The sequence below is a fragment of the Callorhinus ursinus genome, unplaced genomic scaffold (genome assembly GCF_003265705.2).
Source record: "Callorhinus ursinus isolate GAN/ISIS: 27379988/994484 unplaced genomic scaffold, GSC_fseal_2.0 scaffold2, whole genome shotgun sequence".
NCBI classification, from domain to species: domain Eukaryota; kingdom Metazoa; phylum Chordata; class Mammalia; order Carnivora; family Otariidae; genus Callorhinus; species Callorhinus ursinus.
In genome coordinates, this window is record NW_027397064.1 from 7688101 (window position 1) to 7714017 (window position 25917).

Below are 25917 nucleotides of genomic sequence, written 5' to 3' on the forward strand. Positions count from 1 at the left end.
CTGTGACTCCTGCAAGGTTAGCAGAGGTAGAAGCTGGGAGGAGATATAAGGGGCAGGAGAGACCATCCTTCCAAAGGCAGATATAGGATGATGTTTACATCTTCTGGGTGGGGCAGTCTCCAAGTGATAATTCTTTCTCTTCAATAGCGCTTTGTGGAGGTAATCAAAGTTACCCCTTCTGGGCCCTTGGGCAATCCTTGTCTCTGGCCAGGTGCTGCTCATCCCATCTTCATCTTCTGTAGCCTGTGGTAACTTCCAGCCTCTTTTTGCTGATGACCTCTCTCCTTTGGCAAGAAGCCTTTAAAGACAGGTCTTTTCCAACAACCCCAAGGTCAGATCATTCCACAATTCCTCTTGGCTCATAAGAATACTCTGGCATCCTTTCCCCTCTTCCATCAGGGGTAAATGTGTGGTTTTCTCCCATTGCTTATGTATCTTTGCTTGGTCATCAGTAGGGCAGTTCCAGCCATAGCCCTTGATCTTCTCAAAGAAAAAAAAAATGCTTAAAATTCATTAATGGGGCTGATTTTACAGTCTTGAACTTCTTCTGAACAATGGCCTGGATTCTTTCAACATTTTCTTATGATGAGTATTATGAACCACTTTTCCGTTCTTGCTTTTAGGGACTTTGCCCAAGTTCATTCTTAGTTAGCCAATATATGTTTATATAGCATATCTATGGATAAGCCAGAAATAGTTTCATGCAGTAATAATATGGTTGCTATTATGGTAAAATGCAATGTTCATAAGAACTTAGGAATCTTGAGATAATTCACATTTTTTCCTTAAGTAATGTATTTTCAGAGCTATTTGCGAAGTGTGTGTTCTCTGAACATTTCTCCCAAACCTATATACCCCTTCTGACTTTAAATTCAATATCATTGCACCATTTCCAGAGACCAAAGAAACACTTTATAGGAACCCTCAACAAATTACAAGTGACTTTATCCACCACTTCCTCTCTCCCTTCCACATCTTGCCCAGGCTTAAGGTTCTCTAAGGGGTGCAAAGGATTTATACATCATGAGAAAGATTATTGTTAATGTCATTTAGGATATGAACAAACATTCTAAATACCAGCTGAGACAACTTTCCAATCCAAGACCAGGATATCAAGACCAAAATGACCTTATAAATTTTTAATAATTTGCTCTTTGTAGATCATCTCTTAAGGAAAACACGAGAAGCTAATCACAGTTGTTCACTCTTAGACAAGAACTGGGGACCTGGAAAAAGAGGGGGAAGGGCTTACTTTTTACTAAGTATCATTTTTAACCTTTTGAATTTTATACTGTATCTTCCCAATTCAAAAGTTGTTTTAATTTTAAAAATAACAGTTCGCATTTGAAGGTATAAAACTATCATTCTAACAATCAATGTTACAAGTAAAAGTCACCTTTTTACATAAGAAAATATTTTAAAAGTTTTAAGATTAATGTGATTTCATTTATATGTGGACTCTAAAAAACAAAACAAATAAGCATACAAACAAACAAAACAAATAGACTCTTAAATACAGAGAACAAACTGGGGGTTGCCAGAGGGGAGGTTAGTAGGGGGATGAGTGAAAGATAAAGGGGATTAAAAGGTACAAACTTTCAGTTATAAAATAAGTAAGACACAGAGATGAAAAGTACAGCATAGGGAATATAGTCAATCATATTTCAATATTGTATGGTGACAGATGGTAACTATACTTATCGTGGTGAGCATTAAGTAATGCATAAAATTGGCAAATCAATATATTGTACATTTGAAAATAATATAACATTGTATGTTAACTATACTTCAATAAAAAAAATTTAACACACCCCCCCAAAAAAAGAGAAAAAAAAAAAGAAAACTTTAAGGATAAATTGAATTGTGTATTTTAGATCTAGGGCTTATAATTGAGTTAACTTTGGTAGATTTTTTGAGTTTTTATTCTACTCTTGGCTCTCAGATTATTTTATATTTCAACAAAAACAAAGAGACAGCTTGGGTTCTGTGGGGTTGGAATTTGTAAAAAGGGCATGTCTTACTGACCAGTGAGTCCACTACATCATTTGTAGAGTGCCTGCCATCTACAGGCACTGTGTCACGTGCCAAGACACAAAGGTAATCAGCCCTGGCAGTCTCTCCTGCCTTGGAGAGACGTGCATATTGCAGAATAGAAGGTCATGCTTTGAAATCTCAGAGTTGAGAATGGAGGAAGAGAGAAGACACACTGAACACCCAGAGAAGAGGCAAGAAGGACTTGGAGCCAAAATGGGGTCCAGACATGATATGGAAGCCACTAGAATCTGAAAACAAGGTGGGGGCCTAAGGATGGGAGGGTGTAATCAAAGCAGTGGGTGAAAAAGAGGCTCTTTTCCACAAGGCAGGTGTCCACACCCAAAGCAAAGTGGAAAACTGAAGCCCAAATTTCCTAAGCAATTGGTCCAGCTCTCAAGGGTGATGAAATGGTCACCTTTGGCCAAGTCATGTGAATGGAAAATCTGAAAGGGAAGGTCCTGTCCTCCTAAGCTCCTGTAAGGCCTTTCTAAGCCTCAGCTTTTCTCATTTGTAAATCAGGAATAATAATACGTACATTATATACCTGTTGTGGGGATTTGGTTTTGTGTATATGAAATGACTTGCATGGTGTCAGAAGCATAATAGTTGCTCATGTGTTGAGCAACTATTATGCTTCTGTTGTTGTTATCACCTGTAAATAAAACTAAATGTCATAATGGTGGATCCCATGGATTGGCTCTCTCAATCCTCATTTCACCCCCATTTGGGGATAACTTCCTGTTCCTGTGAAACTAGTAACTACATTTCCCAGACTCCTTTTTCTTAGGGTCTGGATGCCAGATAGGTTCCACCAGTTAGAAGCAATCACTTGAGATTTGGAAGATGGAAGGAAGTGGAGGCCATCTTCCGGTTGCTCTTTCTTTTGCAAACTTACTACATTAAGAGGGGCCTGAGGCATGGGGGGCAATGGTGGAAGCAGCTGCTGGACCACCAGATCCCAGCTGCAGTGGAATCTTGACACCAACAAGTGGTGGCTCCTGATTTCCACTCCTCCAGCCCCGCCAGCGTCTTTGTAAGCATCTAAGTCCCATATTAAATCCCATGTGTCTAAAGTACCTGGAGTGATGATTCCTGTTTCTAGAACTGAATCCTGACTAACTTAGAAGTGGATGCTTCATCTAAAGAAATCTCATATGTAAATTCCCGTGAAAGACTTTATTTTGTACTATTGTCTCAAAATGGCTTAGATTTAAATCATGAGTTAATTCCCATGTTTAAACCAGTTCATTGTTCTTCTTGATGCCATTCTCTTTGAGAACTGTTAACATAATACAATTAAAGTGTTCTGGGATCTTGAAAAGTTAACTCCAAGTATCATATTGAAAGAGGCAGAGTATATTTTTGTGATTATAACCCATCCATTGTCTTTCTTTATACTTTATTTGGTTGAGAGGAAAATGGCCCCTGAAATAAGTTTGCTTCCTAATATCCATTCTTCCTTCCTTTCTTAGTAACAAGAACCCCAATTTTTAGCTAGTGACACTACCACCCAGCTAAAATTTATTCCCGCTCTCCCTTAAAGCCAGGCATCGTCATATGACTAAGTTTTAGCCAGTTAAATATAAGAAAAAGTGTTTTGTGTAATTTCTAAAAAGTGTCTTTAGAAGGAAGGTATAAACCCTCCTTTGCCCCTTCCTCCTTCCTGTTGGCTGGAGTATGAATGTGATGACAGGACCACTAACAGCCATCTTGGGTCATGAGGTAGTATAGTAATCATGGCAGAATAGAAGAGCATGAACCTGTTGCCTACAGAGCTGCTGTATAGGACTGGATTTTTTACCTCCAGATTTCTTTTACAACAGAAAAAAAAAACAGACAGACAATCTCAAACCTTAAAAAATCATTGTTATTTTGTTTCTGTTTTGCTGTTACATATAGCCAATCCTATGCTTAATTAATATAAGAGGAAAAGCCAAGTTAACTTCTTCTCTTCATATCAACCATGGACTGTTTGTCAATTTTTAAAAACATTCTCAAGTGCATTCTCAAATCTGCCTCATTATTGAAACACAGTAGGACATGCTGCTAAGAATGTTGATCTGGGTTTAGAATTAAAGACATAAAATGATCTCACAGAGGCCAGTTCAGTGTACACAGCAGCGAAGTTTGCAAGCCAGATTAATAACTCTGACTTATTCGTATTGCTTTCAACATCAAACCAAGCACCAATTTTAGGTTGAGTAGAAGGCAAGTCCTCAAGCCCAGCTGATGATCCATTAGGGCTAGAGTTATTGATTCAAAATGGCTGTGTTTCAGGTTAAACTGGCTCTCTGTTGGTCATCATGTGACCACACCACCGCTGACAGCACATCCAACGGTGCAATCTGCTTTGCAGCTCTCTATTCCAGAGCCCATAGATCAGAGGGTTAAGACACTGGGCAAATGCAAAGACTCCAAAAAGCACCAGATTTAAAGCAAAGAAAAACACCCCACACATCTTTCCCAAGCCTATGAATATCAGGGTTGGTATTACATGTAAACCCATCTGCACTAAATGAATAAGGACTGTTTTCCTTGCTTTGATATTTGATCTATTAAAATGGCCAGCCCGTTTCCCTTCTTGGTAGATCAGAGAGTAACTTATAAGAATGATGGACAGAAGAAGGAAAAGGAAAACCATGCCAATAGCTCTGGCAGCAGAGCCATTCAAGATCACAGGGCAAAGGGGTTCAGATTTAAAAACAGCACCCTGAGTGGGGTTAGTGCCCTCTATGAGGAATAAGCAAACATTCTTGAATATAATGATTGCCCAAGACCCAGCCAGAATCCTATACTTAACTGAATCTACAAAGGACAGAGATTTCAAAGGCCAGCAAATGGCCAGGTACGTGTTGACAGCCATCAAGGCCAGGGTGAAGAGGATCCCTTCTCCAACACTTAGCTGGACTCCAAATACCACCCAGCACACCAGCATAGGACTGTTGGCCAGCAGAGCCCGCATCCCTTGGAAAACCACCCCCAGGCCGCAGTAGGAGGAGATGCACAGCAGATGGTGGCACAGGAGGATGTATCGGACCTCTTTCTTCAGCTTCGAATTCTGTGACACTATCGTGATGATGATGACAGTGACAAATGTGGCAAAGAAGAAGGCAACTGTGTATACAGAGGCCTTCACTGTTGCCTCCAGCCTCAGCCAATCTGATATGTTGCAGCGTTCAGAAGACAAGTTCATGATCTTTCAGGGCAACTTGGCTCCTGCAGGATTAAAGAACAAGAAAGAGTGACTCTTAAAGCTTCTGGTGTGGTTTTTCCAGCTCTGTGATCTTGCATACATCTCAAGGAATATGTTACATGTTTTTCTGTAGAGAGAACAACAACTTTAGATAGCACTGACATGGATCAAAGAAACTGGACAAATCATCTGGGGTCTTCACTTTATTTCAAGAGAGGGGCACATACTCAAACCATCCAAAAGGAAAGTTTGAAAGACGGACTCTCAAGAGTCAGCAAATTGCTCAAAATCAGGTCAAGGTTTTATTCTTTGTGCGTCCTTTTTCATCTTTGATTGTGAGAACTTTTTCAGTTTGGAGCCACAAAGCACAACATTGTAAAACTCAGATGATGAACCACCAAGCACTTGTTAACACTTAGCACATGCAAAGGTCTGGGGAAGACTTTAGGGCAAGAACTGTAAGGAATGTGGGGAAGCCACTGATGCAGAGTCCTGAATTCATTTGGGTCCATAAGACATGACAAGGATATTTACAAAATGACAGCAGTCACGGGTGACATTTACCCAGTACTTTCTAGGGATCAAAACTATTTTTAGAGAATATTCTTCACCAATCCTGGGGTACGTTTTATTTTCCACTAAGTGGTTTTTTATGCACTTTTCACAAATGGCGAAACAGACTTAAAGAGGCTAAGTAACCTGCTCAGGGCCATATGGTTATTGTGTAGAGGGGCCAGGATATGCATTTCAGAGTACAGCTCCTGAGCCCACCCTCTCAACCACTACAGGGATATTCATGTCAAATGCAAGGTCAAATAAATGCATGCTCTGAGTTCTTCTTTGGCCAATGTCATTGGCCCCCCAATGCCAACTGAACGCCATTTGTAGAAATACCGTTTCTGTTGTGAAGTTGGAAGACTGCATGTCCAGGAAGGTGTTGAGATCTTAGGATTACCGAGGGACTGTGGCCACTGAAATGGTAGTAGCCTCAGAAGATCTTCTCAAGCATGCACAGCAGTGAATGGCTCACCATGCTGCAGCCTGGGGATCCCCCAAATTTCAGGATCACTGTCTCCAAAAGTCTACTGTAGAGATGCCAACATCTGCCTCCCCACTATGGCTTTACTCACTTCCTCACCACCTGTTGCATTGCCTCTCTCATCAGAGTTGATTGGAACTAGGGGTAGACATCTGACTCATGGAGAATTATTCTAGGCACCACCAGTGTCTGCTTCTTAAATATCCGACTGAAGAATTCTCACAGAGAATGGAGTCTGAGTGTGATGTCATGTGCTTGGCCCGCCAGTCAGGTTGGCGCACAGGTGAGTAGAAGAAAGTGACCGAGAGAGGTAAGAGAGAAGCAGAGGTAACCACAAAGGCCCTGCAAGGCTCCAAAAGCCCTTGCAAGACAGAGAGAGAACCACCTGGGCTCCTGAATTTCTGATTCTGCTGAGATGCTCTGCATTTTCTGTCCTTGGGTTCTAAAAATATAACACACCCTTCTATTATTTGAGCTAGCTTAAATGGGTTTCCTTCTGTTCCTTTATGTCGACCCCTAGCGTTCAAAGTATATAAAGTGGACCCTGAAGGGACACAGTATATTATATGGATTTCCTAAAGAGCGTGTCACTGTGGAGACAGCTACTGCAACTTGCTGAGAATCCAAGATGTCACAGCTCCTTATGAAATCCCTTGCCCAAGGCATCTATTCTCCCCTGCATATTGTCTTGTCACCCTTTGTGGGGAATTTCTCCGGTTCAGATGGATTTTTGTGCCATTATCGTGCAGTCAGACTCTAGGCATTTATTCCTCTCTTTTCAGCCCCCAGAGAGGAATAGAAATGGAACGGTCATTGTCATTGTCAAACTCATCATTAGGTTTTCTTTTAGCTGCAGACTTTTTGGTCAAAATCTTATACCAGAACCCTTCAATAATCAAGAGAAAAATGCATTATCTGCCCACATTAAATGCCTCCTCATCGCTCATCCCCAGAGCACACTCCTTAACTGTCCTCAAGGCACCACCATAGACAATGAGGGCCCCAATGAAGATGGCATGCAGACCCTGCTAAGTCAGAACTCTGCCCTGCCTGGGGGAGTCACAAGAACTGGGCTTTAAGCCTAGGTCTGCCGCCAATGAGGAATGTGACTCCACTGGATACTGCGCTCACTTCACTTCTCTGGCCCTTGGTTCCTGACATCACAGCCATGCAGGATTGCAAGCTCCACATCTTTTCTCTCTAGCTACAGAGTCACCCTCACTCACATCCTAAAGAGCCAAATCTTAACTGAGGCCAGGAGTATCTGGGCTTTTTCCTTATTCTTTTTTTTTCTTTTTTTTAAAGATTTTATTTACTTATTTGAGAGAGAGAATGAGAGAGAGAGAGAGAGCACGAGAAGGGAGAGGGTCAGAGGGAGAAGCAGACTCCCCGCTGAGCAGGAAGCCCGATGTGGGACTCGATCCCGGGACTCCAGGATCATGACCTGAGCCAAAGGCAGTCGCTTAACCAACTGAGCCACCCAGGCGCCCCTTTCCTTATTCTTGAGACAAGACTGGCCCCGCCTTTGATCTGGAATGCCCTCATCTTATTCCCCGCGGCTGAGTCTTGAACAGAACTGCTGGCTCTCTAGAACAGGGCCTGCCTTGTCCTGCTAGGCCCCCTCCCAGGACCTAAAACCCAACCTCTGAGTCCCAGAATGAAGGGGTCACTGCTGGCAGCCTCCACAATGGTGACAGCCTCCCTGTCTGCCTGGGCCCACTCCGGAGCTCACTGTCGCTGGGTTTGACCTAGCTGATGGGCTGAACTCCCCTATCATCCAGTCTTGCTCCCCATCCCCCATTCTGCCCAGAATCCCAGTCATGTCTGTAGCTTCCCTGCTGGATTCCTCATTTCTGCTCAGCAGGGCTTCCTTGCACCTGCATGTCCCCCACCCCCCACCAGCCCCTACACACATGTCTGGTTTATTTTACAGCACATCCCAACAGCAATGAGCGGGGCTTGGCCTCGCTGTGTTCTAAGACTTGAAACCCTACACAGAGCATCGGTGACGACCATTGTGCTTCCTTTGCAAAAAAATTTAACAAGCTTCTTTTCTCCCCCCGAATTACTGTAGCTACAACTATAATAAATCTCTCTCCCTCCAGATCTAATACGGTTTCAGGCAACAAGTTTCTGTAGCTTTCTAATAAGTTTAACACACTGATTGATGAGGCACATCACTGCATCATTCTACTCCACCAATCTTCACTCCACACTGAAACATACAGTGCATATCCTAAGCAGTGAGGTTACCAGGTGGTAAAACACAGGCACTGACTCACAGAAGCCTCTCGCCCAATGGAAGCAGAATACGATATAACTAGGTAATAATAACCAGAAACATCTGCCAAATGAGTAAGAAAGTTGGGTGTCCCTGGCAGGGTTGGGGTTGGGTGGGTGTTCAGAATAGAAAGGGTCGCAGAGTCAGTGAGCGAAAGCTTCTTGGAAGAGCTGAGACTCAAATCCAGCCTTTCAAGGTTGAAAACTAGAGCAAAGCAGGGTCAAAGGTGAGGTGGATGGAGATGAGGAGAAGTGCGGATTGCAGGCAATAGAAAATGCCAAGAGCCAAGGTAAGGCAAAACCTGGGAGGTTCAGGGGACAATGAGCAGATCCAGTTGGGTGGACTGAGGGCTTATTCAGAGGACTAAGGACGGACAAAGTCCGGGACCAGATTTTGAGGGCCTTGATTCCATTCCAAGAGTTAAAATTCACTCCGCAGGCAAGAAGGAACCTGGCATGATCAAAATCAGGAGCAGCGCCTGCCACAGGTTAAGAGGCCACATGAGATGCCCACCGCTGCTTGCACAGTGGTGTCTGAGAGGCGCTCTGCAGAGCAGGCAGCCTGGCAGAGGACAAACGTACATGGTGAAGACACTACTATCAAAGCAAGTGGCTTAGAATTCTTCTTGTAGACACAAAATCTCCGGGAGGGTTGCAAATCTGCAAAATCAATGAGGGTTTTATCACCTTTAATTTATTTATGAGAACTCAGAAAGATGAGTAATTTATTCAGGACCATGCAGCCAGACAGAATCTCCCAGCCTACAAATTCATATTCTTTCTCAGAGGTATATTTGCCTATCAAGAGCTCATGGCAACAAAAGCCATGTAAGAAGTCCCCTTCTATACATATTACCTGCACTTATGGTTCATTCCTAGAGCCTTTTTCTTTGGAAATTCTAAAGTGAAAATACCTGTTTTCCTCCAGCCCAAAATGTTCCTTTGGCTTCAGCTCTGAAATAAAACCCTGGAGCTAAGACTCCCATTTGTTCCACAACTGCCCTGATGAAATCAGAACCCACCACCACCACCTCTCCCTACAAAAATCCCGCTGGAAGCATCTATGTGGGGAGGGCGGGATGGGTGCCCAGCAAAATCAGTGAAGCAACTTGTCTCATCCTTCCGAAGAGCCTGGCTTAGGGCAAATCCCTAAGGGGCAACATGTTACCCCTGGTGGGAAACTGAATATACAAACACATATGGCCAACCCATAAATAAAAATTAAACTCTGGTCCACAACCTGTAGCAACCTGCCAGGAAACCAAGCCCTCGTCCAGAGTAACCGGTGTCTCGTCTGACCGTCCAGGCAGCCAGACAACAATCTCTGTAACAACTGGCCCCAAGCAGCCGGGACTTGATTAATGATTGGCAGCTTCCCTAATTTTTGTCCCTGCTTCCAACTTAGGACCAACCAGAGAGAGTCAAATATGTCCCCCCACCCAGTCACATAGACACCTCACTTCCAGTTAGCCCGCCTGCCGTTTCCCCAGGCCCCAGGCTCCCATCAGGGCACGCCTGAAGCCTCCCCATGTCCCCCCTAAGCTCTCTCACCCCTCTACCTGCCTCTGGGGCTCTGCTATAAAGCGAGTGACTGGGGCTGACTCCCTTGCTCTAGCAACCTCTGAATATGTGGCCTTGGTTTGCTCATCTGGTTGGTCTTTGTTCATCTTCATACCGGCACGAAAAGATGGTGCTAGGGGCCCCGCAACAGCACGTGTACTTGGAGCCATTTCTCCAAGGAGGTAATGAATAGGTGGCAGCCCATTCTTCCTCCCCGGCTTGTGCCCCTATCCTGGTCGGGGTCGAGGGAGACAGATTCCTCCCACGGAGGGGCACTGCCTACCTTGCCCTCACCATGAACCCTGGGTCACTGAGCTGGAGGATCTCCCCCTTCTCTTACCTCTGAGGGCAACCATTCCCAAACAGACACCCTACTTCCGAAGGAAACCAAGGGACCGTTGGATATGTGCTAACGTGAGGGAAGGGTCTGGAAGGGAGATAGGAAGAGGGTAATGACACAAAATAGAACAGTGGATATTCGTGCTGATTGCTCAGCATGAGACGGCTCTGCCCCGGGGAGCTGACTTCTTAATCAGCACACCAAGCCCAGGAAGGAGGCACAATCATTTTTCGCATTTTTCCAAAAAGAAAACTGAGAGATAGAGGCAGGAAGGAACTCCTTCAGGGTTAATTAGCTGGTGACGGTGATACTGGAGCTTGGACAAGGCCGTCCACCTGCAGGGTGCAATCTCTAAACCCCCCGGGCCACATGCCCCACGTCAGGGAAGGGTGATACCTAAAGGTTGTGACGGACTCCCCACACTTCCTCTCAGGGTGTCGCTGGTTAATGGTGAAGTCTGGCTTCCAACCCAATTCTTCTGATTTCTGAAATGACATTTGGTTATTGTTTGTTGAGTTTTTTTTCCTAACAGGACCGTACTGGTGCAGGTGAATTGAATTCTTCTTTAAAAAGGGGGAAAAAAAAAAAGACTTAGCAGGTGTTATGCTCTGAATTGTGTCCTCCCCAAAATTCATATGTCGAAGCCCTAACCCCCAGAACTTCAGAACGTGACTGTATTTGGAGACAGAGTCTTTAAAGAGGTAATTAAGTTAGAATGGGGCCATTCGGGTGGGCTGTAATTTCATCGGACTGGTGCCCTTGCATCCTTGTAAGAAAAGGAGATGTGGACACACATAGGCCCTAAAGATGTGTGTGCACAGAGAAAAGACATGTAAAGAGACAGCAAGGGGATGATCATCTGCCAGCCAAGGAGAGACCTCAGAGAAAACCAACCCTGCTGGTCCCTCAATCTTGGACTCCCGGCCTCCAAAACTGTGAGGAAATACATTTCTGCGGTTTAAGCCACCCAGTCTGGGGTATTTTGTTTCGACAGCCCGAGCAGACTGATCCAGCGGGGAAAAGCAGCTCCTAGCTACCACCTTCCTTCCAGCTAGCTGAGCAGGGCTTCCCGTGGGTCCATTCTGCCTCTCCCCAGAACCTCCACCTGGGAATTTCTGAAGGAGGAAAGATGTCTGAGAGGGAGGAGGGCCTTCCCCTCTTGGGTGCTCACGGTCAGTCGGGTGGCGCCGGCCAGGCTTAGGGCCAGTATCTGACTTACCGCCAGTGGAAAGGACCATCGGCTGAAAACAAACCTCAGAAATGATTTCAAATGTTCTGTGGCTGCCGGCAGAAGGCCAATGAGAAGTGGATACTTCCAGAATAACTCTTGAAACCCTCCCCGAATGATGAGACCTTCTCTTCTCCCACGATGAACATGCCCTCCTCACTTTAAACATGTCCTCCCCTCTGCTCTTAATTGTGGCCTTACTTCTTTGGTATTTTAAAAGTCACTCCCGTCTGGGAAGCTTTGGTGATCTCCTCTGTTCTTCTCCTCAAAGCAGGCAGGAAGAAAGGGAGGAAGCTGGTGTCTACTGAGCACCAGTCACTCGACATCAAGAACAGGCACTTAGTAAATATTAGCTGTGATTGTTGATCATCTGAGAACAGCTCACAGAGGTGACGTGGGAACTGGATGAAATCACAAAGCCTCTGTAGGTGTGTCCTGTGAATCCTGAAGACAAAAAAAAATCACACATTTTTCTGAGTGCTTTTTCAGGCAGTTAACTTTTTGAGTTTGAACTTGCCTTTGTATTTATAAAGGGAAATTCTCCAGCTTCCTTCCCCCATTTTGTTCTGACAAAATTTCTATCTACAGATATTCTTCTAGGTACTCATAAGATTCATTAATCCAGAGACCTGCCACCTTGCTTTAATAGGAGCTTGGCCTTTTCTGAACTACTTAATGTGTAAAAACACGTTAAAAACAATGTGTTTCTTAAAAAACAATGCATTTGTGCATGTTTACTTGAGATTTTGAAACACCAGGCTGCCCACGAACAAGGGTAAGGTGAAACAAATCCCCAAACCTGGAATATAGATAAATATTCAAGGAGGAAGTATTGACAAGAAGGTAGTTCATAAGAACATTGACAAAGCTCTTTTCACTGTCCTAGATATATCTGCAGATAGAAATAGACAAAGGAGCCATCCCAGGATTTCAGAAAAAGATCGTACAATAATACTAACTATAATAGTATCATACGTAACAAACATTTTCCACGAATCTTCATATAAGTTTAAATAAGGAATTTATATGCAATTACAGTGCACCGGCTAGAATAAGAGTCATTCAATTCTGCTTAGATGGAGCTCTCTGCATTGGCATGGACTAAGAACAAAAGTAGCCATCTCGACACATAGACATGTCTTCACTCAGCTGGTGAATTTCAGCTAGAGGTATCATCCAATTTTCGAAAGTTCATGTTTCTCCACTTCACTTTTGTGAAAGACCAACATTGGTTCCTGTTTTCACGAACTGAAAAAAAGGCAAAAAATCCACAATAGCATTCCACAGTTGTTGGAGCCATTATAGAGGCAGCACGCACCCCAAGCATGGAGAGCCCCCCCACCACCACGTCCTTCCCCAGGACCATGCTCAGCAACTCAGCTTCAGGCTGCCAGAGTTTTAAACTATGTCTGTGAGCTTCACATCGATTTATTTTGGGCATCCATTAGCAAGATATGTCCTATGATATGAGAAGAGTCAATGGGAAGTGATTTTTTTTGGGTCTGGGAATGTTCACAAATTTCTCCATATAAATTAATGGTAATTGCTTCTTTGCTTTATGCCCTTTTGCCCTTTTGGCTTACAAAAGGTTTCATGGGTGGGGTGCCTAGGTGGCTCAGTCAGTTAAGCAGCCAACTTGATTTTGGCCCAGGTCATGATCTCAGGGTCATGAGATCCAGCCCCTCATTGGGCTCCATGATCAGTGCAAGGTCTGCTTGAGATTCTTTCTCTCTCCCTCTCCCTCTGCTCCTCCCCCTGCTTGCTCTCTCTCTCTCTCTCTAATAAGTAAATAAAATCTTTTTTAAAAAAAGTGGGTGGCTCAATCGGTTAAGTGTCTCTCTTTGGCTCAGGTCATGATCCCAGGGTCCTGGGATCGGGTCCCACATCAGGCACCTTGCTCAGTGGGGAGCCAGCTTCTCCCTCTGCCTTCCGCTCCCCCCTGCTTGTGCGCTCTTTCTCTGTCAACAAATAAACAAACAAAATCTTAAATAAAAAAAAAAATCTTTCATGGGAACACTGTACTTTCAGATAGTAGGAAAAACCTGCACATGTGTGCCCACCAGTGTGAATCCAAGAGTTGGAGATACCTCAGTAACCAAAACACACCAAGTCTCTGACATCATGGAACCTACACGGTCCTGAGCCCCTGACACTAACCTAGCATTCAATAAACAGATAGCATTTTTCTCCTTTCCTCCTTATCTCTCAAGATGCCAAAGGTCAATATGATGTCTAAAAACCACAAAAAGCAAACAGCAATCTGTATGTTGCTAAGCATGTGATTAATTTCCAATACTATTTCCCAGAATCTGAGAGGATTTTGTCTTTGGTCTCCTGGTTTTGCATTTATTTTTGAAATATGCTGAAGCTATTTTATTTTATTTTATTTTTTAAGGTTTATTTATTTATTTATTTATTTGTCAGAGAGAGAGAATGAGAGAGAGCCACCCAGGCATCCCTGGAGCTATTTTAATGTTTCATTATTGAAATTATTAAGCTTTTCAAAAATTAATTTACCTATGTATCATTTAACATTATTAAAGCTTATAAATCAACAATAGCTGCCTAGATAGTGAATTGTGTGTTTTGCTGATAGGAAATTGTCTATACCATAGTCAATGGCTTTCTTTCTTGCACAGTTAAAATAGTCGGCCAATCCTAAGCAACAACACACACCCTTTCTGTCTCAGCAGACCACACCTGGCTTTAGCCATAAACCAGATGTTTTATCAGTGCATTCTTGGCAGACCTGAAATCAGCAGATTCCATGAAGCTCTTTAGCTTTCTCTCTCTGACTCAGCACTGGGGATTATTGTAAACTTTCTGTCAGGTTTAATTCTATTTCTCCCAATTAAGGTATAATGTAATTATAGCTATTCTTACTAACCTTTTTTACAGGCTGTGATTTGTTTCACTGATGCAATAGAACCCCCTTAGTTTTGAAATCCACATATAACACACATTGCTTGTGAAATACTCTTATCTGCAGTAGGTATCTTTGAGTAATATATATTATACTTGATTACATATGTCATGCAAAGTCGATTCTCTTTACCTGAATACTGTATGATTTATAATTGAAAGTAAAACCCGTGGAATGCCTTAACTTTTGCCTTCTCTGTAAATTTTACTTAGCACATAGTTGATTATTAACTTGAACTTTTACTTAACTATTATATAATTGATTTCTCTCAGTTTTCAGAATCCTGTATATTTTCAAAGTTTCTTTGGCAGGGATATAAGCTCCCTGACCACAGCAGAGTCTATTACCATATGGATAGACTTGCATTTTTCCATAGCAAAGTCCACTTATACCAAGTTATTAAAGTTCTTGGTTATTTTCATTAGCATTTATATTTGTCTTTTAGAAATGGCATAGAATTTTGAATCATATTTATAGAGCATATGGTTATTTCAATATTTATCCTTGTGATAATCTTAAAATATGAGCATTATATTTATCTGTTTATTTAATAAACTTATTCCCAAATAAAAAGCATATTATTGTTATTAATGCTATTTGGCAAACATTATTTGTAACTATATTTTGTATTTCTCAATAGAAATTACATTGTAAGTATTGGTGACAAAAAATTATTAATGTTGAAAACCTCAGCTGTGTTATCATTCAACCACTTTTGAATGATCAAAAAAAATGTATAATCAGAATTTTAAAATTCATGCCTATATCCCATTTTCTCCATTCATGCATTCACTCATTCATTCATTCATTCATTCAATAAACATGTATTGTGTACCCATCTTGTGTCAGGCACTGTGCTAAATGCTGAGCCTACAGAGAAGAATCAGATATGGTCTCTGTCCTTAAGAAACTTATTTCACTGGAGGAGGGAGGAAGATGGCAGAGGAGTAGGGGACCCTAGTTTTGTCTGGTCCCTGGAGCTATCAATCATTCTGAATACCTGTGAACTCAACCAGAGGTCTAAGAAAAGAATTGCTGTAATTCTACAAATAGAAAAGCAACCACTTTTGCAAGTCTTTTTAAATTTTCATTTTTACAATTACATTCAATCCTTTCATTGTTTTTAATTATATATGTTTATATATAAGTTTCTCTTTACAATTTTGGGAGCTAGTTTCTTCTAACCACTAGACCAAAAAAATCCAGGATCTGGTGTATTGCTCTGTTCTATTCACCTGTCTGATTATATTCTCTCTCTCTCTTTTTTTTCTTTTCTGTTTCTGGTCTCTTCAGATTTGCTTAGTGTATATTTCTCTGGGGTTGTTGTTGCTATTTTAGTATTTTGTTCTCTCATTCATTTATTCTTCTCTGGACAGAATGACAAGATGGAAAAACTCACCCCAAAATATAGAACAAGAAGCAATACTGATTGCCAGGGACCTAATTAGTATGGATATAAGTAAGAGGTTGGAACTACGAGTTCAGAATAATGATTATAAAGATACCAGCTGGGCCTGAAAAAAGCATAGAAGACACTAGAGAATCCCTTTCTGGAGAAATAAAAAAAATGAAGATCTAATCAAGTCAAAATAAAAAGGCTATTAATGAGATGCAATAAAAAATGGAGGCTCTAACTACTATGATAAATGAGGCAGAAGAGAGAATTAGTGAGATAGAAGACAAAATGATGGAGAATAAAGAAGCTCAGAAAAAGAGAGATAAACAGCTATTGGATCATGAGGGGAGAATTCGAGAGATAAGTGATACTATAAAGCAAAACAGTATTAGAATAATTGGGGTGCCAGAGGAAGAGGAAAGGGGGTGGGGCAGAAGGTATATTGGAGCAAATTACAGTGGAGAACTTCCCTAACCTGGGGAAGGAAACAGGCACTCAAGTCCAGGAAAGTGACTGGACATGACAGAGAACCCCTCTCAAAAGCAATAAAAATAGGTCAACACCTTGACATATAATAGTGAAGATTGCAAATCTCAGAGACAAAGAGAAAATCCTAAAAGCAGCTCAGAACAAGAGGTCCTTAACCTAGAATGATAGAAACATCAGACTGGCAGCAGACCTATCCACAGAGACCTGGCAGGCCTGAAAAGACTGGCATCGTATATTCAGGGTGCTAAATGACAAAAATATGTAGCCAAGGATACTTTATTCAGCAAGGGAGTCATTCAGAATGGAAGGAGAGATTAAAGAGCTTCCAAGACAAACAGAAACTAAAAGAATTTGTGATCACTAAGCCAGCCCTGCAAGGAATATTAAAGGGTTAGACAAAAGCGATTTTTTTTTCTCCTTTTCCCAAGAAGAGGATCTGGGGAAGTTATTCTTTTTTTTTTTTTATGTTATGTTAATCACCATACATTACATCATTAGTTTTTGATGTAGTGTTCCATGATTCATTGTTCGCATATAACACCCAGTGCTCCATTCAGTATATGCCCTCTTTAATACCCATCACCAGGCTAACCCATCCCCCTACCCCCTTCCCCTCTAGAACCCTCAGTTTGTTTCTCAGAGTCCATAGTCTCTCATGGTTCATCTCCCCCTCCAATTCCGCCCCCCCGTCATTTTTCCCTTCCTGCTATCTTCTTTTTTTTTTTTTTAACATATAACATATTATTTGTTTCAGAGGTACAGGTCTGTGATTCAACAGTCTTACACAATTCACAGGGCTGGGGAAGTTATTCTTTTTCATGAATGTAAAACCAGGGTGGGAGATAGGGGGACAATGGTTGATGTATATATCCCAGTGGTATGTACCCCACAAATTTATATCTGTGTCACTCTGATCTTGTGAGACTTGGTCCAATACTCAGAGAAACTTCCGATAAAATTATAAATTTCCTACCTTCCTTTACACCACCCCTTGGCCACTTAAACTATCCACATCCATGGACTCAGTCTCCCACAAAGTCCACCAAAGAATCAGGCTTACATCATGGTTATTGCCATGCTTATTGCCAATGTTACCTAACCTGAGCATCTACCTTGTTTCAGACTTTCAGCCTGCCCTGATCTTAAATATGTGGTTGCCACTTAGTCTATGTCTTGACTTCCTAAATGTCTGGTCTCAAAACATTGAATATTATTTCTGGATGACCCAGGACTGAAGCCACAATAAGGACATCTGCTCTTTCAGAGTTGTCAGAGTGGTACCATGCAAATCCCTACCTGGGCCCCAAGGAAATGTGACCTGGTCAGAAGGCAAGTGTTGTTACTGGAGGAAGGGCAGTCTCCAGATGCAGGGCCACTGGTGATGAAAGGGATGAGTGAAAAGTGAGTGGGGACCAGTCAGGAGACTTCAGTTTGTGTGACCAGAGCAGCAATAATCCACATAACCAAAAAGGGATGTGCTATCTCTCGGCGGTCCTCCCAGAAATAATGCATTCTGTTTTAACACTTGGAGATGGTTTGCTTGTGAGATTAAGATGTCTCTTTGTACAACATCAGGAGGTGACTAAGTTGATCCTGTAAGTGTAATCTATGGACACCATTCAGTGTACTTACAGGTTCAGCAGAAAAGTATTGAAATAACTGCTGAAAATAGAAGGATTCTTGTTCCCTTGGAAGCAATGAAAAGCAAAGAGTAAGAAGTTAATAATGCATCACCACTGAAGAAGCAAAGAGGTCCCTATTAATGTAATATCCTGATCTACTTAATAAGCATATCTCACAAGCTGAGAGATACTCATGAGATTTCCACAGTATTATTGTTTTATTCTGCTATGTGCTAGAGTACTGTGAAGTGTCTATGGGTAGTTAAATGGAAAAGTAAGGCAAAATCCCTGCATTTGTGGAGCTCAAAATATTTTAGGGAAGATAGATGTATAAGCAAATAGTTTCAATTTTATGATTTAAGTGCTCTGATTCAAAATGCAATGGAAATCAGAGAAGGGACTCTAATCTTCCTAGAAGAGTCAGGGACAACTTCTCATGGGACAGTGACTCTAAAAAATAAGAAACATTCGTCTATCCAGCTAGCCAGCCTCGTATTCATCCATTTATTAGGTATGTGTTGAGTACCTCTGACTGTTCTAGATGCTATAGATGCACCACTGAACAAGACAAACAAAGTCCTTCCTTGAGTGAAGTTGACATTCTGGCGGGGGGCAGATGACATTACCAGGAGAAACACAGAATGGCTCCTTAAGACCATCCAATATCCACCTTCGGGCCTCATTTCTTCTCCCCCAGGTATTTTCCTACTGAGATCAGAGTGCCTTGACCACCTAAACTGGTACATTTCCATCCTTTTGATTAAGCATAGTTCTCATCATGAAACCAAAATGCCAATTGATTGTTTACCATCACGGTGGGATAATTCCAGAAGGGCATGATCGGATAAAATCAGGTTTCTGAAAATGCAGAACTGAGGATCAATTTCAAGCAGAAATAAAAGTGGGAAACAGGGTGCCCAGCCTGACATGCGTACTCCTTACCTTACATTACCAGTGGAGGTCTTTTCTGCCAGTGGAAAAATGGGTTCTCTTTTCCAGGAAAAAAGTATGTGGAAGAGCAACAGGAGTTCCTCCAAGAATCCTATGAAGAATTCCCAATACCCAGCATCTAACAGAAGTGAATCAAGCAAAATGCCTCACTTCACATTCTCTCAGGCCCCTGAGTCTTTAGACCTAGGGCCCCTTCCGTGCTGACTGCAACTAGTGTCACCCTCTGATTCCCAGTGCAGAGAGCTGCAAGACCTCAGAGAAAGTGGGGATTTTTTTTTTGTGGTAGCCACTACCCGAAAGAACACTCAGCACCTTCTGCCCAAGAAGGAAGTAGAGGAACCCAGGGACAGTGCCTCCCCTTTTACGTCCCTTCTGCAGTTGGGGCCCACTTCATGGTGTTTAACGGTGACGAGAGAAAAGGTTTCTAGAGAAAGCTAAAATGTTTCCCCACCCCAGCATAAGGGAAACATTCAAGCCACTGGAACCCGTGGTTTTAAACCAGACTAGCCTTCAAAAATCTCATGTTACATCTATAGAAATGACCACAATATCATAACAGAGGCAAGAGAAAGGCAGCTAGAAGCTTCCGCGAGGCACAGTTGGTGCCATTCCGAAAATTCTTATTTCCTGTTTGCCAACATGTCTGCTTTAAGTCTCTCAAGCTGCTAATTATACTGCGAGTGTTATACACCAATGTTTCCTCATATTTATAGCCTTCATTTCTTTTTAAAGTTATTCAAGTAATATGTTTGTTGTCAAAAATGTAAAGTAACAGATAGGCATAAATAAGAAAAATCAAAATTCCCCATAATTCCACCTGAAGATAAGCACTGTTGGCCCGTCGGTGTACATCCTTCCGGTCTTTCTTTTGTGGTGAGGATGAGCTTCTCAACATCCATTCTACCCCACACCATTGTAGAACATTCTTGCCAATTTCTTGGGATTTACCCCATGTCCACCTCCATTATGGACCCTGGTTTGGCTAAACCAAATTACGATAATCTTAGGCTCCTGCCACGCTGTTTGTTTTAAGAACCAGCACCCAATGCAGACCCAAGCCAATCAATACAAAGCATTCCTCTGGCCACCGGGTAGGCACGTGATCAAGATGGTCCAATCAGAGCAAAGCCTAGGACTCCCACTGGAGGCCTGGGTAGAGACCTTCCTTGCTTCTCTGTGTTTGGACAACCGGGAGCTGTTGGCGGCCAGCTTGCCACCACAACCCGAACACGCTTTCAGCTGAGACGGATGTTGCAGAAGGCAGAAAACAGATATAAAAAGAAATTAGGTTTTTAAGGAACTTTCAGGGCTGCTAAATTAAGCTAACACCAAAACCTATCTTACTTCTGGAGTTTCTGCTTATATGAACGAATACATTTGCTTGTTGACGTGCGTTTAAACTGAATTTTCTATTACTTGTAACTTGCATCTTCAATGACTCATGGAGACATTTTTATTAAAACGGGGCCATATTGCACACACTGTTTATAACTTCCTGCTTAAAAATACATAATAACCATCCTTCCTTTTTAAGATAAATATACTTCTACAAAATTATTAATTGCTTCAGAGTAGCCCATTATATGGACAGACATTAAATTACTTACCCAATTCCTTTTTGTGGGGCATTTACATTGTTTCTGGGTTTTTCCATATTATGTAAACAATTCAGTGTTGAGTTTCTCAGGTTTGTATTGTTTGTATCTTTACAATGAGACTGATTTCATATATTGAATTCATAGATTTAAAAAACAACATACAAATTTTAAATAAACAGTGGGAAAATAAACTAAAAATATTCTTTAAGTGAAGAATCTATAGCTTGTGATTTTTCAGGAATGTAGAAAACCCCAACTCATGTAGACTTGAGCCATCAGGAAAGTCTTTTTCTCACATAACAAACAAGGTCGTGTAGGCTCCAAGGTCGATTATTTTCCTCGCTTTGAGTGGTCGTCAAGGCCCAGGGTCTTTCTGTCTTTTTGATTTGTCATCTTCATGTTGGCTGTTTGCCCTCATTCTGATTCCCCTCACAGATGACCACAGCAATTCCTGGTGTCTACATTACGACATGCAAAGAAAGTTTTCTTTCTTTGGGCCTCTCTTCCTGAGTCTTCCTAGGACAGAAACACCTTTCCCAGAGCTCTCAGGGTCGACTTCCCTCCGGCCTCATTGGAGAACTGAGTCACAAGCCCATTCCTGAACCAACCTTGGCAAGAGAAGGGAAATTGTCACTTTTGACTTAGACTAGCTGTCAACAATGAGAGATAAACATACAGGAACTGAGCAAAGCAATGAACCTTCCTAAACATTATCTTTTCATGATTATATGCATAAATCAGAAAACTCAATATTGTTACATTGTCAATTCTCTCCAAGTTGATCTCTACGTTCAGTGCAAAACCCTAGGAGGTCTTTTTTAAAAAAAATAGGAATTAACAAGTTGATTCTAAAAATTGTACAGAAAAACAGAGGACCTAGAATAAACAAAACAACTCTGCAAAAGAGGAACACTACCAAATTTTAAGATTTACTATAAGAACTACACTAATTAAGACAGTGTGATATTGGTGCATGGAGAGACCTACACCAATGATAGATAGGTCAATGGAACAAGATAGTGTCCAGAAAAAGACTCGTGTGTGTATCATCATTGGATTACTGCCAAAGATGTCAAGATAAAGCAATAGTAAAATGGATAGTATTTTCAACAAATAGTGCTGCAGCAATTATATACATATTATTTATATATTTTAAAAAATGAACCCTGAACTGTACCTTGAGTCATACACAAAACTCAACTTGAACGGATCATAGACCTGAGTGTAAAACCAACAACTATACAACTTTTAGGGAAAAAAACAGGAGAAAAATCTTTGCAACCTTAGGTTAAGCAGATACTGACTATATAGGGCACAAAAAGTTCAAACCGCAAAATAAAAAGTGTATATTTTTTTCCACATTTAAAACTTCTGCTTTTGAACTCTTTTAACTTAATTAAAAGATAAATAACACAGATATTTAAAGAGCACAGGGTTTGAATAGACATTTCTCCAAAAAAGACATACAAATTACCAAGAAGACATGAAAAGATGCTTATTATCACTAGTCATTAGGGAAACATAAATTAAAGCCACAATGAAATACCACTTCATATCCACTAAAAGAGTTAGCATCAACAGAACAGGCCATAACTAGGGCTGGAGATGATGTGGAGAAACTGGAACCCTCATACATTGCTGGTGGGGATGTAAAATGATATAGCTGCTTTGGAAAACAACTGGTAGTTCCTAAAAACATAAACATAGAATCACCATATGTCCCAGCAATTTCATGCCAGGTATATACCCTCCAAAATGAAAACAAGTCCATACAAAGACGTGTACAAAATGTTCAGAGCAGCATTGTGCTCAATAGCCAAAAAGTGAAAATAACCCAAGTGTCCATCAACTGATAAACAGATAAAGTGGGGTTTATCCACACAGTGGAACATTATTCAGCCATGAAAAGGAATGACACATGCTACAACATGCATGAATACATTATGTTAAGTGAAAAAAACCAGAAACCAAACAATCCTACATATTATATAATTCCATTTACATGAAATGTCCAGAATAGGCAAATCTGTAGAGACACAAAGTAGGTGAGTATTTACCAGGGCCTCAGGGGAGGAGAGAATGGGGTATGACTGCTAATGGGTATGGAGTTTCTTTTTGGGGAGATGAAAATGTTCTGGATTTGGTTAGCGTTGGTGGCTGCACAACTTTGGAAAACAGTTTGGCAGTTTCTTAAAAAGTTTATATAGTTACCACATGACCCAGCCATTCCATTCCTAGGTATTTACCCAAGAGAAATGACAACATACGCTCACACAAAACCCTCTATTTGTCTGTCAAATGTTCACAGCGGAGTTATGCACAATAGCCAAAAGGTGGAAACGATCCAAATGCCCATTAACTGGTGAATAGATAAACAAATCTTGGTATATTTACGCCAAGAATACTGTTCAGCAATGAAAAGAAATAGTTAAGCTGCACTAATACACACTGACACACACAATATGGGTAAACCTCAAAAGCATTATGCCAAGGGAAAGAAACCAAACACAAAAAGATATCAAATGCATAATTCATTTTTATATGCTATCTGGAAAAGCCAAAACTATAGAGACAGAAACCAGATCAGTGGTTGCCACGAGTTAGGGGTAGAAGAAGGGATGGCTATAGGGGGGCAGAAGGGAACTTTTTTGTTTTGATGGAATTGTTCTGTCTTGAATGATACAATGGTAAGCATTTGTTAAAACTCCAAGGACAGGGGTGCCTTCGGTCGGTTAAGGCTCCGACCCTTGATTTCAGCTCAGGTCATATCCCAGGGTTGTGAGATTGAGCCCCATGTTAGGCTCTATGCTGATCATGGAGCCTGCTTAAGATTCTCTCTCTCCCTCTCCTTTTGCCCCTCCCTTTGCTCTCTCTCTCTCTCAAAAACAAAAAACAAACAAACAAACAAAAACAAAAAACAAAAAACAAACCCTCAAACAACTATAGGATTCAAAGGGTGACTTTTTACTGTATGTAAATTATACCCCAATAAATCCAATTAAAAATAAACCACATTATCCTAATCCACCTTCTCTCTACAAAAAAATATATATTTATATATAATGTAATTTATAATTTATATGTATATAATATATAAATACATATTTATATTCAGGAACTTGTTTTTTTAAATGTGGGGAGAGTCCTATAAAGAGGAAGGAAAGCCAAGTACATTTACTTCCTCAAAAGTGCACAGCCTCCATTTTCCAAAACACAAACACCTATGAATATCCATACATCACCAGCTTTGTAAAAACTTTCAACAGTGGACTACTCACTTTTTTGAGAAAGAAATCAGCTTGGCCAAGACTGTCACTCCCTGTCCCTCCACCCTGGTCACACTTGTTTTCAACCGGCAACCTGGCTGCCAGTTGGGAGGATGTTTGGTTTCAAGTGTTTTCACTTCCTCTGAAAGGAGGTTACTGTGGGCAACAGTGAATAAAATAGAGAGTGATAAAATTGGATCCAATCTGCCCACATGGGAGGTGCGGTAGGCAGGATCCGCACGCTGCCCATACCCACTAGGGTCTCTTTCCCATTCCCCTTGGTTGTATGCTTTCCCTCCCAGCAGCCATCATCTGCCTTTCTCTGCTGGAGGACCACCCTCAGGCCCAGATGCACCTGCCTGCTGCATTTGGTAAACCGGTCATCCTGGGAAGAAATTCACCACCACCACCACCACCCCCCGGCAGCGGCCCCTAACTAATGACTGGCAGATAGTCTAACTACCTCAGCTCCTTTGCACCTGATGAAGACAACTCCAAGGTAATTTTACACCAGCGCTTCTCATACTTTTATGCTTGTATGAATTGGCTGGGGATTGAGTTCAAATGCAGGTTCTGATGCAGGAGGTCTTTGAAGCTCCAGTTCCAACAAGCTCCTGGGTGACGCAATGTTGCCATCCGCAGATCCACTTTAAGCAGCAAGGGTCTCTTGTCCCAGCTCCCTATGGGATCTAGCCAAAAACAATAGGCATCTACACATGTTGGTGTATTTGAGCAAGAGGAAATGCCCCGGGGAAAAAATGTGGATAAGAGATGATGGATAAGATGTGGATCCATAGGCAGACTATAGAAGGGCTCCTCTCCAGAATTTCCAGAAACATACCAGGATTTAGGAATTCAGCTGACATTCCTGTAGTAGAGATGTATTTGTGGGCTGAAAGGCATAAGAAATTTCTGCCCCCCTGACCACTCAGAGGCAGTGAGCTGCACCCTGTCTTTGAGCAGCGGGGAAGGGGCAGTGCACAAGGGAAATTGGGGGCTATGAGTACACAGTGAGGATGTGAAGGATACAGTTGTGCCTGACAGCAGGGGAGCCGAGGTGGGTTTTAGACCATTTCAAAATTTTTTTTAAAAAAAGGAAAGAATGATTGTTGGCCGGAAGACTGGTGTGCTTTTAGGCTCTGTCAGAAGATTGCTTTGTTAGACCATGTCACAGAGCACAAAAGGGCTGTTCATCAGGCTAGTCCATATGACAGCCCAGGAAGCGATTACCTGATAACGTGTCAAGGTTATGAGGCTGGAAAACGTCCTCTCCTCTGGCTCCCATAACACTGTAAAACTACTGCTAGAACACTTACTTCTCCCCTCAGTTGTCATTCAATAAATATTCACTAGGTGCCAACATGATTCAGGCCGTATTTTAGACACTGGGATCCAAGGATAATCAACACAGAAAAGCGTTCACAGAATTTATACGATAAGTGGGAAACATAAATGATAAGCACAGCAACAAATACATACAAAATATATCAAATAACTGCCAAGTAGAGAATTAAAAAGAGGTGGAGTCAAAGCAAGAGACTTGGTAGCTACTTCGGAATGAATGGTGAGGGAGGATGTCTTAGCCCAGTCAGGCCAGTATAACAAAATACCACAGGCTGCGGGAGCTTCTAAACAAGAGAAATATATTGCTCACAGTTCTGGAGGCTGGGAAGTCCAAGATCAAGGCTCCAGCAGATTCAGTGTCTGGTGAGAGCCAGCTTCCTGGTTCATAGAAAGCCATCTTCTTGCTGTGTCTTTACATAGCAGAAGGGACAAGGAGGCTCTCTGGGGTCTCTTTCATAAGGGTACTAATCCCACTCATGAGGGCTTTGCTCTCAAAACCTAATCATTTTCCAGAGTCCCCCACCTCCAAATACCAGCACACTGGGAGAATAGGTTCAACATATGATTTGGGGGAGACATAAACATTTAGTCTGTACCACAGGATCTCTCTGAGGAGGTGATATTTAAACCAAGATTTGACCAACTTCAGGTAGG

General features: G+C 41.8%; 1 protein-coding gene and 1 long non-coding RNA gene across 9 annotated transcripts in view; one reads left to right on the forward strand and one right to left on the reverse strand.

Moving 5' to 3' along the window:
* Window positions 1-1344: 1344 nt before the first annotated feature.
* On the reverse strand, window positions 1345-24043 carry LOC112837715 (probable G-protein coupled receptor 148). Of its 8 annotated transcripts, none has more exons than XM_073877534.1 (6): window positions 23932-24043; window positions 20663-21261; window positions 12711-12922; window positions 11876-12118; window positions 10843-10931; window positions 1345-5250 (listed from the first exon to the last, which is right to left on the reverse strand). In XM_073877534.1, the coding sequence occupies exon 6, from the start codon at window positions 5225-5227 to the stop codon at window positions 4313-4315; it is 915 nt and encodes a 304-aa protein (XP_073733635.1). In that variant the 5' UTR covers window positions 5228-5250; window positions 10843-10931; window positions 11876-12118; window positions 12711-12922; window positions 20663-21261; window positions 23932-24043; the 3' UTR covers window positions 1345-4312. The 8 variants fall into 8 exon arrangements, with proteins under 8 accessions (XP_073733635.1, XP_025746034.1, XP_025746025.1 ...); XM_025890249.2 differs by lacking the exon at window positions 12711-12922 and adding an exon at window positions 19873-20294; XM_025890240.2 differs by lacking the exon at window positions 12711-12922.
* Window positions 24044-24152: 109 nt separating this feature from the next.
* Window positions 24153-25917, forward strand: part of LOC112837782 (uncharacterized) — a 31691-nt gene continuing 29926 nt past the window's right edge. The window contains exon 1 of the long non-coding RNA XR_003211817.2: window positions 24153-24418. This is a non-coding gene — a long non-coding RNA (uncharacterized lncRNA). The remainder of the gene's footprint in view (window positions 24419-25917) is intronic.